At 36.9% G+C, this 16,552-nt stretch overlaps 1 protein-coding gene across 2 annotated transcripts in view; it reads left to right on the top strand.

The window, feature by feature from the left end:
- Positions 1-16,552, top strand: part of LOC149941522 (uncharacterized) — a 45,344-nt gene that overhangs the window by 15,208 nt on the left and 13,584 nt on the right. Inside the window, exon 1 of one of the 2 annotated variants that reach the window (XM_090177586.1) lies at positions 9,791-10,206. The exons of the other annotated variant lie outside the window; for it this stretch is intronic. Coding sequence (XP_090033712.1) covers positions 10,185-10,206 — 22 coding nt within the window. The 5' untranslated portion in view covers positions 9,791-10,184. Of the gene's footprint in view, positions 1-9,790; positions 10,207-16,552 lie in introns of those variants that run through there. 2 annotated transcript variants of the gene reach the window in all.

Genomic DNA, 16,552 nt, shown 5'->3' with positions numbered 1-16,552 from the left:
AGGAAAAATCCAAATTTCAAATCATGAAATCAGCAGGAAAAATCCAAATTTCAAATCATGAAATCAGCAGGAAAAATCCAAATTTCAAATCATTAAATCTGCAGGAAATATCGAAATTTCAAATCTGAAAATCACAGTCCCAAATAACTTTGAGATTCGAAATCCCGTACCCAAAATGTCTATGTGTACCACCTCTTCAATTACCATAAAGCCAGAAGTAAACTGCTGCCATTAACTTCTGATAAGGCACGTTAGACCTATGACCTACGAAGGAGATTAGAGAAACCTTTACCGAATTTCTCACAAAAATTAAGGTCAACACAAATTCGACTTTGAATTGAGACACTACGAATTCCCGGTACAGCTGTAGCTCGAAATACCACTAGTTTAACAAAGAGCCCTCGTACGTTGAGAGAGCTCAATAACAGCCCTCATTTTTTTAAACCAAAGCTATCGAAATTCAAAGTAGATTTTTGATAGAACCATAATGAAATTATTCGCATTCGCGACGTTCCGAAAGGAAGTCAGTCGAAATTAATTTTAAAAACGTGACGTTCCAGTAATGAAACTCTCCCACGAATAAAAGGGGCGATTTACCGCGCAGATAAGCGAACGTCGATATCGAGTTAATCCGTCCAGCAAATAATCCCTTCTTCTCATCCTTAAAAAGAAATCTGTAATTGCGTTTCCCCGTTGCGAAAGTGTGTCAGTGGCTCTTCTAAATATCTGGATCAAATCGGGGACGATCCTCCCCTTCCAACTACCCGAAGAAAGTAGTCCCCAAAATCTTCTCCACACTTTTGTCATTTTCAATGGCCATAGAAGACTATTTAACTGACTGTATAAACACGCGTATCAAACCCGCCTATTTCAATTTAAAAACGATCTGGTCTTTTCTCCCGCGTATTAGAATATCATATTGTAATATATGAAAGACGCCGCGCGCTTATATTTCGCGGTTGACTACCCTTTTTTGTCAGCGAATAGCGAGGTCGCAGTCGCGACGACGGGTGAAGTCGGCGCCTCCCAACCCGGAAAGAAGGTATCGGCTGGGATAGGTAGCTTCGAGGGGAAAACCGGGTTTGGTCTTTCAGAGGGGCGATTTCAAGGACAATCGTGCCAGCTGAGACTGACGGTCTCGATTCATCGGCGTAAATCGAGGCCAATTTTCATTTCCATCGCGGGATAACTAGACCAACGCCAGAGAGAGAGCCACTATCCCGTTTCGCGCGTGCCCACAAAAACGGTGCGCCCATTTAAAATTCTATATAATGAAAAATGATGGGCAGGGAGAGGAGAGGATGCGCCATTATTGGGGAAATGTGGCCAGGCGGAACGACACTGGCCTCGAGACCTCATTTCTTCTGACGTTGCCTTTTTCTCTCTCTCGTCGATGCTGACGTCACTCGTAGGTCCGATATTTGGGGCTTCCGGGTAATGTACCTGTATGGGTGTCCCTATCTTTTGATCCCACCAAACCATCTCTCCTATCCTCTATCATATTATTATTATTTCGTTTCGCGCATTCCACACTGTTTTTTTCTCTTAAGTGATTGTTAATAAGGTGGATTTTTCTTTGGGGGTGGAGGTGGATATCCTGTTAGCTGTAATTTGACTTATTTAAGGACTTCCTTCGGAGTTAGCGTATTTTCCGTATTTTTCAAGGTTTAAAATAAATATATGATATTGTATTTAATTTTGTTGATTGTTTTATTTTTCGGGTGACACAAATGTACGGTTTTTATAATTAATTAGTTATTAATATAAAAATAATTTTAATACCAAATCGAATTTATTTAAATGTTAATGATGTAAAATGTTGAAATTATACCGCGTAGGGACCTTTATTTATAAACCATATTTTCAATTATTAAAATGATGCATTTCGCCACGCAATAATAATAATAATAATAATATTTATTTTGCAAAAACACAAGCTTTGCTGGCAACCACGGAGGCAAAGCCTATTCGTGGTGGTTACCGGGACAAAACAAACAAAAAACATTACACGATTGAATAGATACAGAATCAATTAAAAAAAAATATTTAAGAATTATTTAAAACAAAAGGAGAGTGAAAGTTAAGAATTTTGATTCAGCCAATTTGCCAAAAGAAATTCAGACACTAAAGAGCGAAAAGCGGAATAGTTAACTGAGCAGAGGCCTCCCTGATCAGTGGCGTAGCTGAGATCTCAGAGGCCCCCCCGCACCGCGGGCCCTGCGGACCATCAGCTAAGCCACTGTCCCTGATGTCTATTTTAGCTCCGTATCATATTTTTGGAGCATGCAAAGATACGTGTTTCAAGCTAATAATAACATTAGTAGAATATTGGTAGATATATTAGACAGAATAAACCGCCCTTCGAAAACCTGTAGTGGAAACTTGTAGAAGTGTATACAATCTACAAATTCTCCCGTACGTTTTGTAAGGCTTGCTTAACCTGTCTAATATATAGAAGTATCGAGCGAGAATATTTTAGAATAGCCGGCGAGATGTTGGCTCCCTCCTACGCATTGTAACCCGGCCACCTGTTTAAAGGCATTAAAAGTCGCTAGATGACTTGGGCCTAAAGTGGTGCCTTAGGTTTTAGCCTAGCTGATTTTTTCTTATTCATGCTTGGCGATCCCCCGTATATCCGAATTCCCATGAGACCGAATCAAAATATAGCCAATATTTATTTGAAAATAGAACCAAGTTGGCGGGGTCCCATTCAAATGAATGAATTAATATCCGATATTTAAAAAGTAATATAACCCTATGAGTTTGGGTATAGGGTTAGGTTGACTAAAATAGTACCTAATTATTGCATATTAAAAGTTTCCCCAAAAATTGTAGCATTCGGTCGAATGGTAGACGAGCTAATTGATTTCGTGAATTGTAATACAAATTTTTAGTTCATAAAAGGTGTATTTTTACTATTTGACCATTATTATTGCTTCAGATTCTGAATTCGTCAAGATAATTGACCATCCTTGCAGTAGGCTAAATTTCAGGTAGAAGACTTATACCTGCAGCGGTGACACTTAGAACGCAACTAGAACTTAATTTATTTAATTCCCTAAAATCTTTGTCATTATAACCGTCTATATGGGAGTGAAAATATTGCTTTGAAAATCCATTTCGTCGATTTTAATAAAATTAATGATTCCCCGATTGTGAAATCCGCGCTACTCGCGCCATATTTGAAGGACCACCCCACGAGTGGCTGTTGTCACGGCGTGACGGCGGGGAAACGCGCGAGATTTCCAAGAAATGGGCTGTTTCTTTACATTTTTCTGGTGGGAATCGGTCGCGCAATGATCAAACGGATAAACGTGAGGGGACAATGACAGTGCGCGCAATTTACGGTGCCAAATCTTTCCGACCGATTGTAAATATCGAAGACGCGCTTTTTAACGATGTGGGGGGATGTCGGTCTCGCTGCCCACACAAGGACGCGGGACGGGCAAAGTAGGAAAAGGTCAAAGGTGAAAGCTTCCCGTAAATAATTCCAGGCTCCAGAGACTGGAAGGGAATCTGAAGTTGGACCGCGCCGACTTTACCCTCTTCCCGCGTTTGTAGCGGAGTGTCGGGGTGGTTCGCGGTAGTGCGGGGTGGTTCGCGGTAGTGCCCGGTGGGTCGATTCGCCAATTTGGGAGCCCGCGTCAAACCAATCCATTCCGGAGTTCCTGTCGCGGCCACCTTCACCGCGTGCAGGTGACTTTATTTTGATGATGCCGCAGTCTACTCCACCTATCCGATGTCACGGACATGTATACCTTAACCCCCCCCCCCCCGCGTAACCTGCCTTTTAATACAATGTGTGTTTGCCGATATTTCTGACCATCCTATCCTATATATATAAAAGCTGTAGGGATAGCCCATACAGAATTATTGCCATAATGGATGTCGCCATAGCCCATAGTCGCTTTTATTGAGTAGTGGATAGTGAGAACTTGGCTCTTAACATTCTCAGAAGATCATTTTATAGCTAAACTGAATTATTTGCATTGATTCTTTGATTTTATTGAGCTTTGACCATTTTATCCGATTGCATATTGATAATGTAAACTGAATTTTTAATTCATCACAGGGCCCCCAGAGGTCCTATAATTCCTATAAAATACTATATTTTCCAAAATGTCCTATAACATCCTATATTTTTAGCAAAATCCCCAAAAAGTCAAACAAAATCCTATAATTTGGATATTTTGCCCATTTCAAATCCCACCACTCACAATTGTCAGTTAAATTGCTAGATTTAGCTGTAGGATAAATTGTTATACAAAGTAATTCTAGTCTATACTTTTGTTATTGTTAACATGGTTAGCTATATAATTTGGTGATAAAATGGTTAAATAGTTTGTCTTTTAAGTGAAAATCAAAGTTTTATTTCACTAAATATAGATTTTGCTCTTAAATGCGTTAAGTTAGTAAATGAAAAAGCATATATAATCCTATTAAATCCTATAATTATGAAAAAATAGTCCGATAAAGTCCTATATTTTTTGAAATATAATCCTATTTCTACTATAAAAATATTTGAAGATTAGAGTGGGGGCCCTGTAATCATCTTACATTGTTAGTTACATTTAATATTAGTACTTTTAAGTTTTAATTTAGTTTTGCTCTTAATTGGCATTGCTTCAGAGAGCGTTTTTATAAAATTTCAGAAGCACATAGAAGTATAATAGCATATTTAAATCATAACGTCATTACCGGAAGTGATTAGCCCCAACACCAAATTTGACATCCCTCGATTTATACCATGTTAGGGTATAAAAGCCAGTAAAATAAGCCCGCTATACCTCATGATGTAAAGGTAGTATCGCGAGCAAAAACGTCATTTTGAAATCTGGAAATTATTTTACTTCATTTCATAAACAGCTGTTTTTGAAAAATAAAAATTCGTGTCCGAGGTTAGAACTTTAGGCTTAAAAATTGAGCTTCCGTATCACACCTGTTATAATTTCTAAACTGTAGGCAGCACCCCCGCTCGCTGGAAGCCAAAAATCGCCTCTCTTTTGTATCAAATGGGTTCAGTTCGAAGTTGAAGCTTTAAAAATCGCCAATTTCGGCTTCTATTTATGTATACGGGACCTGTAATATATTACGCCGCGGCGTCAACTCCCTCTATACGCTTTAAACCCCCTCCTCCCCCCCCCCGTGTAAAAAAAAGCGTGGAACGTAGTTTAAAGCGATCCCACGCCTTTAACAGTACTTCACCTTCACCTTGAATAAATACGTTGAAACAGCGGTAAATCGTCCGGCTAACCGTGATAGCGACGCGGAAGCCGCGTTCCACTTCTCCCGTACGCTTTCGAATCCGAGCTGCTCACGCGCGAGACTCCCACCACCCACTCTCCTCCCCCCCCCCCATCTCACCCCTCCTTCGAAAATTCTTTATTTTTTTATCTCTACTAAACCCATATAATAACTATTCTACCTGTACGGGCCGCTATATTCCAGCGTGGCGAGTTGGACCTATCCGCCGGTTCCGGAATGAACCGGAGGGGGAGGGTTTGACTGCCTCGGGGTAGGGGGGGTGTACCTGAGGTTCCGGCTTCGTTTTAAGTAACGGCCTTTAAAATGTAATATTTCCCCCTCCCTCTCCTTGTAGCTTTCATTGCCAACTATCCCCCCCCCCTTCTTCGTGTGTGTCTCCCCCCCCTTCGTTTCCGAGAACGATTGAATTTGACGTTGAGATGTTTAGTTTTTTTGTTAGTTTTCAGAAGCTCCAGTATATAGGTTTTTCAAATTCCAAAATACGATATTTTTGGGCCGAGTAACAGGTAGTTTTTCAATTGAAATGCTTTTTTTTTGCACATTGCAGTCGTACGTGGAAATCTCAGTTTGCATATTTATAGCACTAGTTTACACGTTGTTAAGTAATTGGTGTGTAGCCTTTATAGTTTGGGTTCCACAGTAAAATGCAAAACAAAATACTGAAATCTAACTCTAACTAAAAAATTGTATGGTATGCGATTTAATTTCTAACAGTGGCGTCGCTAGGGTGATTAAGGCGGCGCTCGAGCCACCTGTAAAATTTCTAAAGCACCACCTAAAATTTCCGAAAAGCGCCTCCTAAAGATCCGAATTTTCCCAATTCACTCAAGTGGCGAAAAGTTTCTTCGAAATGCTCATCAAAAACTTAATTTTTCCTAGTCAATTTTACAAACTTTTTTGGACCAGGGCTGAAGCACCGATAGTTTTGAAATCCAGGTGACGCCACTGATTTCTTATAATTTATAATTATTATTTTATTTCGTAACTTTCCGAACTTACATTGCATTAATTCAAGCAGTTAGTGCAGTCTTTACTATTCTCTTCTTGCTCGCTACGCCATGACATTTTACTACGTCACAGTGCACGTCACAAATCACGAGGCAAACACCACGTATTAACCGCGATAATATAATCAGGTGACCACCATTGGCGTTTCTAATCTCACGAATAACCAAAACTCGTTACCATGGCAACGAAAATAGCTAGCCACGTGCAAGCTACGAATTTGTAGTAAAATTTAGACAAATTCAGGATCCTAGCATGATTTGCCTTTTAATTATATTTATTTGGTGACTTTCCAGAGTTGCATTGCATTTAAGTAATTAGTGCATTCTTTACCATTTCTAGCTTAGGTTCGAAGGTAAAATTTAGACCAATTCCGGATGGTGACTATAGCTAAATAGATGCATAGTTTGCAATTTCAATTTAAATAATTTGTAAAACCGTTGTATAGTGGGGCTAGCATTTTTACGAACCTTGATTTGTAATAATACTTATTTGGTGACCTTACCAAAGTTAATTTTTTGCATTAATTTAAGAAATTAACGCAGTCTTTACCGTTTCTATAGCTACGGATCCGCTGTCAAATTTAGAAAAAAAATTATATTATAAAAGACCGCCCTGCGTGTCGAAGGAATACCCGGTCAACGTTGATCCCTGATAAAATCAGAGAAAAGTCCCGAAATTTAAAATTTGTGAGGGGTTGTTTGGTCCCCTTTTATCGCCCTTTTTTGATCTCCTTCGTCTCGTATTTATTTTCTTATTTTGTGTCAACTTTTGAGAAAGATATCTTTATAATTGCGACCCCTATGGTCAGTATTATATTACGTATATTTATATAAAGGTCGTTTGTACGCTGCGGTAGGCGGCGCGGAAATATTACTCTCGATTTTGAATAAGTACATAAGTAACGTAACAACGGTAAGTATGGTAATTTGCAAAAATTGTCAACGTACTAAAATAAATTTCCAGAGCTATTTGCTCGATTTGGGTTTAGTTTAGTACCAGAGGAGGCTGTGGCGTAAATCAGGTCCCCGCAGACCCCGCAATGCAGGAGGGCCACAGGGTTTCAGGGGGCCCCTAAATTCCTATCAAATTATATGCTAGATACCGCCTAAAACTCCGAAAATAGTTTCGCGGGGGGCCTAGGGTGTCTTAGCTACGCCTCTGAGAGGAGGATTTCAGTGTCCACTTCCTCTTGGTCGAAGCTTTGCATATATTCAATTTTAAAAATTAGTCTAAAAATCAGGGAGATTTCAGGGAATTTAATTTCGGTTGCAAATAGGAAACTTTTACTAAAATATAAGTTAAAAAATACAAAATGTTGGTACAAAATAAGTCAGGGAAAATCTCCATAGATGGTCAATGAAAACCTGGAAAAGTCAGGGAATTTCATTGTGAAAAAACTGTGGCAACCCTGAGCTAAGAAAATTACCTTTAAAAGAAGGAAGCGTCATACTTATAATTATTATTTTACTTATGATAACTTAGACTTGGAATCCCCTGTTCCGAGGTGTCTCTTTTCTGCGCTTAAAGAATATTTTTTATTGTAAGCGGTTTTTTTTTCATGCTATGACTATCTGCAGCTATAACTTTTGGTGAATTAAATCTGGGAGATGCTGTAATCATCGCCGCGTTGCCCCGTCGAGTTATCTTGCTCGCTCGTTAAGAAGAACAGTATTAACTGTAGTACGGTTATCAGGCGCTGTTAGCTTAAACAGTCCTCGTACCGGGCGACCTTCAAGGTCGCCCGCTCTTCTCCGGTTCTGCCCTAAGCCACTAACCACATCTCTATAGTTGAATTTTATTTTAAGAACAAAACCTAAAATAAAAGAAACTCGATTTTTTTTTGTTTAGCCCCCGGAGAATATGTAATGTATATAATACCTTTCGTTCGCGTATCGCGTTCGTATTGATCAGTTTCGTCAGTTAATAAAAGTATTAAATTGTTTCCCAAATTTTCCCCTTAAATAGGGTTGCCACGGTACCTGGAAAACCTGGAATTCCTGGGAACGTCAGGGAATTTGAATATGGGTAGAAAAGTCAGGGAATTTAATTTCCGTTGCAAATAGGAAAACTTAATTAAAATATAGGTTAAAAAATACCAAATCTTGGCACAAAATAAGTCAGGGAAAATCGAGGGGCAGGTCACTTCCTTGATTAACGACGCACCCCTCAATAGATTAAATCCGATTTAATCGTGATTATTTTGATTAAATTCAATTTAATCACGATTAAGTTGATTAAATCACGTTTAATCATGATTAGAATGTTAAAATCTGATTTAATCATGATTAAATCTGATTAAAATGATTAAATCCTGATTATAAAATTATTTCGTGATTATTATGATTAAATCGTACTTTAGTTTTGATTTTAATGATAAATTCTCGATTCTACCGATTATATTGATTAAATTGTGTTTAAAATGATTAAATCTAATTAAAATGATTTAGTCTAATTACAAAGATTAGAATGATTAAATTTCGTTTAAATCATGATTAGATTTTTTAATCTTGATTACCCTGATTTAATCATTTTACTATGATTAAGACGCACCCAAAATGGAAGTGACCTGCCCCTCGGTGAAAATCTCCGGAGATGGTCAGGGAAAACCGGGAAAAGACAGGGAATTTGATTGTGATAAATTTGTGGCGACTCTGCTTAAACAATAGCGAAAGTTGATCAAATATTGGGATGACCTTTTTCCCATGGCGATATTGCTTGGAAATTAATCCAAGTGAGAATAAAAAACTGGGCTAAACTGGAGATATTATTCCTTTGAAAAAAATAACCCCAATAATTCCATTGAGGGGGGGGGGTCTAATTAAGAAACGTAATAACCGTCGAAACATTTAAATATTTAATCTCGACCATCGCGGCGATATTTTTTCCTTAAAATAAAACCGTCTCCCAGATTGGGCGTTAGATAAAATAAAAACCTCCAGCGATTCAGCGAAATGAATTTCAAAACAGAACCGACCACTGTTTCCCTATTTTTGCAATAAAAAAGAGTGACAGTAGATGCGCTTCGACTGCGCCGAAAATCTTCACTTTAATTTTTTTCCTTCCTGATGGACTATAATTTTTTTTAACCTCTCTCTTCATCCTTGTGTTCTCTTTCTCCCGAGTTCTCGTTTTCCCTAAAATAAAGCTCGCCCCCCCCCCAACCCCCTTAGGGATGTAACGGGGGGAGGGAAACGACCCATCTCCCCCCTTCTCCAAATATCTCCCGAGTCGGGAGAGTTAGCGTAGGGAGACTATCATTTCGCCCCCTCCGTAGCATCCCCATCTTCTCATCCCTAAAAATTCCCCGGACCCACTATACGGTAGTAGAAGACGTTACGAAGTTGCAAACGGGGGGATGTTAGAGCATCCTATTTTCCTCCCCCCCCTCGGCTCCTCATCTTTAATTCTCCCCTCGTCGTATTCATCCCCCCCCGCCCGTAGCGTTGTCGCGGGGCGCGTTTTAAATCCCGCCCATTTTATCCCGTAGCTCCCAGTTTTTCGGCGCTCGACGGTCGGCTGGGGAGTCAGCGCTAGCTTCTGGCTTTTCGGGGCGACCGAGAACTTTTAGTTGGCTTTCGCAATCCGTCCGGAGAGGATGTTGATTTCAGTCATGTCGCGTCGAAGATTTAAAAGTACCTGACCATCGTCGCCGTTTTGTTTTTACTTTTTTTCGCGCGGTTTCTTTTCGTCCTGACCCTAACCTTGACCGCGCGTCGCCCTGGCCTTCGACGAGGGTGGCCCCTATTTCGCGTACGCGGACCCGAAAATGGATTATATCTCGTTTTGAAACATTTACGGTTTTTGTTTTGAATTTCGTAATATTTTTGGAATATTTGGTGCACTGTTTTTGGATTTACGCACTTTTGGTGTATTTTCTACCGTTTGATTATTTGTGGTGGTTCTATTGGGACATGAGTACGGATATGAAACCAGGTAATTATGGACGTTTTAAATTTACCTTTAGTATGAAAATTGCGATAAATACTGGCAGAAATAATAATAATAGCGCTAGATAAAAATATTTATTTAGTTATCTTTCGGTGATGATACCGCGGCATAGTTTATCTTACGTAGGTTTTGCTGCCATTATTAAAATGGCTAGTTAAGCTCGAAGGAATTAGGAATAATCTTAAATAAATCTCTACGTTGACTAAAATGGGGATTTAAAATATGTTATACGCGATGGGACAAATTCTTGTAACAAGATTCTACTTAATTTTATACAGCAATGGAATTTTACGAAAATTTTCTCAATGTTAATTCTTTAGTTTTCGGTGAGCCCCTTTTTTGCAAAGCCGATATCCGGCGAGGGTGGCGCTCGGGGTGGCGGCTTCGGAGACTTGACCACGGCTTCTTTCTAGAGTTCTTTTTTTAACGGTCGCTTTTGATTGTCGTAACTTCCGGTCACCCACCGTATCCTGTATAGTTTAAATAATCCGTGGCAATCCAAGTGTAAACCGACGCTCTTTTATTTTGTGGCATTTTTATATCCACGCTGAACGTGCTCATTTTTTGTTGTACCCGACGCGACGTGCGAATATATCTTTCGGCGAAATCAAGCTATCGTAGACGACAAACAAACTCCGCCGCTATCGGTATTTGGAACGGTAGGATCTTTCTTATATTTCTAGGGCAAATTTTGTAAGATGAAAGTATCAGAAGTATATAAAAATGTTTCCAAGAGATAAGTTTCCCTATCGTGATAACGTTTTTCGCTAATTTTTTCTAAACACTTTTCATTAGAAACATTACTGACGAAATACGTCCAATTGTGAATTTCTCAAATTATTACCTTGGGAAAATATTGCTTATAAATAAGTAAATATACTTAAGCAGTGTAATTTCTACATTTTACATTGTCAGTCAGAGTTATTAAAACAGGGTTCGTACATGACATGGAAAAGTCAGGGAATTGAAAAATGGTTATAAAAAATCGTGGAGATTGAAAATGATTCCAAAATGTAAGGGAATTGGAAAATGATAAATTGAAATTGATTCCAAAATGTAAGGGAATTTGAAGATGATAAATTGAAATTGATTAAAAAAAATCGCGGAATTTTAAAATGATTCCATAAAGTTAAGGAATTCGAAAATGATTCCATAAAGTCAGGGAATTCGAAAATGATTCCATAAAGTTAAGGAATTCGAAAATGATTCCATAAAGTCAGGAAATTCGAAAATGGTTCCATAAAGTCAGGAAATTTGAAAATGATTCCATAAAGTCAGGAAATTTGACAATGATTCCATAAAGTCGGGGAGTTTGAAAATGGCCCCACTAAATCAGGCAAATAAATTTTTGAAATATGTATTAGAAATATATTAAATTTTTTACAATATTTTACCCCAAACCTTTCATTTATCGTACAAAAATGGTCAGGGAAAACCTGGAAAAGTCAGGGAAATTCGAAAATTTCGTAAAAGTAATAAATGTATCTTTCCGCCTCTATTTCAGGTACATGATTCGATTTTTACGACCTAGTCACCGAGATGAATACTTATTATTATTATTTACTTCTGAAAATAGTTATTATTGGGAATACGCGCGTACGTTGTCTAGCCAACGATAATGTCTTCAATTACGAAATGTTTTCGAAGACGAGTGCTCTAAATATACAGTCTTGTATTGATAACTCTCTGTTAATCTTAGTTTCGTCCGTTGACAATCTCTCGAAATAATTTCACGTAGTTTGGGAAATTTATGCCAATCAAGGTTTTGGGCAACCTTAAAAAAAATATATTTCTAAACTTTCAGGGATTACGTTTTAAATTATCAAAGAATTCCTCGGGTTGTTTATCTGATTGTCCATTTCGCGCTGTTTTGTAATTTTCCACGTCTTAACGCGCGGCAACTGAGATATGACGTCATAATAAAGTACCCGACAAGAGAAGCTGGTGTTAACGGAGGGGGGGGGGGGGGAGATTATTAAAGGACCTTGGATTCATTTTGGCGTGACTCTCCACTTTTTCCAGCGCGAATTGTGTACGAATTAGAAACGAAGGGGGTAGAAAGAAATGTAAACTAACAGGAAGTGCGGTCGGATTGCAGCCTATCGGACAAGTACTATCTCAACACTAGCCCCCTTTTTTTTCGTTGTTTGTTTTAATCCCACCCGCCGACAAATCGCGCCCCCCCCCCTATTCCTTGTCAAGTATGAATTATTATTATTATTGTCATTTTAAATTATTTATCTGCGAAAGACGGAAGCAAATTATTGTAAATTTCTAAACGCTCGGTTTTTCCTCCTGTTTCACTATCAGCCGGGACGTTTTTTCAATGATTAACTAGAAAACAATTTACCACCGAAATGTATACTTGATCTAGGAAATTGTAGGATAATTGAGGTTACCATTATAAGGAATTTGGTAATATTAGCACCCAATGAATGCGTTAACTTTAATATGATCCTTTTAAAGTTAGAACAGTTAATGGATCATTTCAAAGTTAGAACAGTTAATGGATCATTTTAAAGTTATAATATAAGCTATTGGATTTTACATGATTATTTTAAATCTATCTTACTCTTATATTTGTAATTTAAACAATAATATCTTATCTTTGCAAAGTGAATGTTGTTATTATAACAACAAATTAAATCTTAACATATAACTATTGCAAGCTCGAAGTGAGTCTCCAGCTAAACCGCTGATGTGTACATCGAACCACGGCCAATCATTTACCGCCTGTATTATTCCGCGTGACAAATGTTAAATTTTATCCGCGTAGTAGCGAAGATAAATAGGTCTAATATTTATCACACGAATTCGTCTTAAGTCCCTTAAGATAAGAGTTAATTTATATCTTATTATGGAATTAACCCTCGCCTGTTGCAAATAATTGAAAAGTAATTATTTAAATAGCGCGTATGTTAAACTGTCCGTAATATCTTATTCGCTTCTGGTGATTTTAATCGCATTTTCCGTGTCTTCCACCGTTTCGGGAATTTCGTCTCTATCGCCTCTATCCAAATTGATGAAGTCGCGATAACCGCCAATTTATCTAAATATCCAGGTTCAAGGTTTCGCTTCCCCCACAGCGACACCGAGAGGGAGGCTACGAGGTGGCGCGAAAGGGACCCGGGGGGTTCCGCGATGCTCGTTTTTTAACGAGGCAGAATCCTCCGAGCGGCGGAGAGAGGTGTAGCGCAAATTCCGGAAATATTTTGGTCAAGGTGGCGTCCGTTTTGTGGCCCGCCCGCCATATCGAACGCTTCTCTCCGGAGCCAGTTTGCGATTTATCTTCAAGCGGCCTTACATCGTTGCGTGATTATCGCAAAAATTACACCGTCAAATATGTTTTTTTTTAGCTTCACAAAAATCGAACTTAACCAACGATGGGTTTTGGCAAGTTTACTATCCGGATGTTCTGAGATATTAATTTAAATTTAATTTTCATGGTGATAAGGAAAATTTCAATGATCAGGGTTCGTACGAAACCTGAATATCCTGGATAAGTCAGGGATTTCCAATTTGGTGAGAAAAGTCAGGGATTTAAATAATATCGTAGAAAGTCAGGGATTTAAATAATATCGTAGAAAGTCAGGGATTTAAATAATATCGTAGAAAGTCAGGGATTTAAATAATATCGTAGAAAGTCAGGGATTTAAATAATATCGTAGAAAGTCAGGGATTTTCTTACTCAATAAACCCTGCATCGCAGAGAGAAATGAGGTATCTTCTCCTGGGCGCTGATGTCCGGCACCTTTCGCACCTATGAAAACATGAAATGATTGAAATTAGCAGGAATTTTACCAAAAAGGTCAGGGATATTGCCAAACATTAATCGGGGATAACCTGGATAATTTTGTTCAAACCCTGTTGATGCCCATAATGTTTCGTACATGCGATTATTTCCAACTCCAAAATGGGAGATTATTTATAAATATCAATTAATTTCATTATTCGAATTGAAATATTGCTATTTTGAAATATTTTTGTAAAATATCATTCGAGTTAGTCAACAAATTTGGTTTCTTATAGACTAACAGCAGCTCGTAGCTTTACCACGTTTTACCTATACAAGGTAACAAGTCAGAGTTGGAATTCCTGAATATGGGTCTAATAGTCAGGAAATGTTTTAAAATTAGTCTAAAAATCGGGCAATATTAAAAATTAGTATAAAATCAGACAATTTTAAAAATTAGTATAAAATCAGAAATTTTAAAAATTAGTATAAAATCAGGCAATTTTAAAAATTAGTATAAAATCAGGCAATTTTAAAAATTAGTATAAAATCAGGCAATTTTAAAAATTAGTATAAAATCAGGCAATTTTAAAAATTAGTATAAAATCAGAAAATTTTAAAAATTAGTATAAAATCGGGCAATTTTAAAAATTAGTATAAAATCGGGCAATTTTAAAAATTAGTATAAAATCAGGCAATTTTAAAAATTAGTATAAAATCAGGCAATTTTAAAAATTAGTATAAAATCAGGCAATTTTAAAAATTATAACAAAATCAGGCAATTTTAAAAATTAGTATAAAATCAGGCAATTTTAAAAATTATAACAAAATCAGGCAATTTTAAAAATTATAACAAAATCAGGCAATTTTAAAAATTATAACAAAATCAGGCAATTTTAAAAATTATAACAAAATCAGGCAATTTTAAAAATTAGTATAAAATCAGGCAATTTTAAAAATTATAACAAAATCAGGCAATTTTAAAAATTATAACAAAATCAGGCAATTTTAAAAATTAGTATAAAATCAGGCAATTTTAAAAATTATAACAAAATCAGGCAATTTTAAAAATTATAACAAAATCAGGTAATTTAATTTCGCTTGCAAAAAGGAAACCTTAATTAAAAGGAAAATCTCCGGAGATGGTCAGAGAAAACCTGGGAATTTGAATCTGAAAAAACTGTGGCAACTCTGCTATAGGAAAAAAACAATGGTGACGTTCTATGACGTCATAGTGCCAAAGCATTAAATGTAAAAACAACTGTCCTATAAGATAACAAAAGTCGAATTTCTATTGGCTTACGCGCTTGTGTGAAAAATATATTGTACGTTTCTCTGGATTAAATTAATCATCTTGTCTAATATTTTATAGTACAAATTTGAATTTACTGTTAAAGAGACTATACCCAGCGTCTCAACCAAATAATATACGCGATAAGATTTCAATCAGTAGCGTACCTTGCCCTTGAAAAAATCTGCACGTTTGAGAAATAGGGTTTAGTAAGGCAGCGCGTGTACTGTGTCTTAGGGCACTCGCTCGAATAGCGGCCAATCGCGAATTGGGGTGAACGAAACCAAACTTTTTGGAGCATAACCTCTTTTTCTATGTCTCCTTTAAATGGTCGGTACGTAACTCCGCTAGTCCCGGCCTCATTTCGAGCTGATCTTCTTTTGTTTCTCCATCTTGGCGACGTCATTTCTATCCACGAGAGAGTGCGCGCATCCACACTGATGAATAGTTTGCTCTTCACGCTCGGACGATTTTATCCCCTTGAATTTCGGATAGTTTCTGCGGCACCATTTTAATCATCATTATTTTTCTTTGATCTTCCTCCCCAGCTCGTCGTTGACATAAAGACACACTTTTTCCGTCATTATCGATTTCGCGATTATCCGTGGCGACGTACTCCTAATTTGTATTGTTTCCTCGCTCTTTGCGTGAAATTGAATGATGTACACGCTATTCATAAACCCATTATAAGTAATTCCTTTATTTCACGAAATGCTTTACACCAAACCAACTTTTAGTCACGGGTTATTTTAAAACTCCATTGGCACTATTTTAAATATTTGGTTTTTGGTATAAATAAGAATTTAAATTTAAATAGTAGAAATATTCTTTACCCTATTTCGAATTCTAATAGGTAACTTTGAAATTGTATTGCCACTTTTAAATATTTTTTGGTATAAATAAGAATTGCAATTTAATTAAAATTTAAATATTAACCAATTGCGAATTCTAATAGTTAACTTTGAAATTGTATTGGCACTTTTAAATATTTTTGGTGTAAATAAGAATTGCAATTTAATTAAAATATGGAAAATAATTCAAAATATTAACCAATTGCGAATTCTAATAAGGTAACTTTGAAATTGTACAGACACTATTTTAAATATTTGTGTTTTAAATGGAAATTGCAATTTAATAAATATATGAAATATAAATAATAGTATTACCGAATAATTTTTAAAATTGATAATTTTGAAAATATTACCACAATTTTGAAAATATTACCACTATTTTAAATATTTTTAAGTAAATGTTTATACATTTTCTTAAAACCTTATACGACTAATAATAGCGTATTGGAAGGTACT

The sequence above is a fragment of the Leiobunum rupestre genome, chromosome 6 (genome assembly GCF_980474605.1).
Source record: "Leiobunum rupestre chromosome 6, qqLeiRupe1.1.hap1, whole genome shotgun sequence".
Taxonomy (NCBI): domain Eukaryota; kingdom Metazoa; phylum Arthropoda; class Arachnida; order Opiliones; family Sclerosomatidae; genus Leiobunum; species Leiobunum rupestre.
This window is presented reverse-complemented; position numbering and strand designations above follow the sequence as displayed.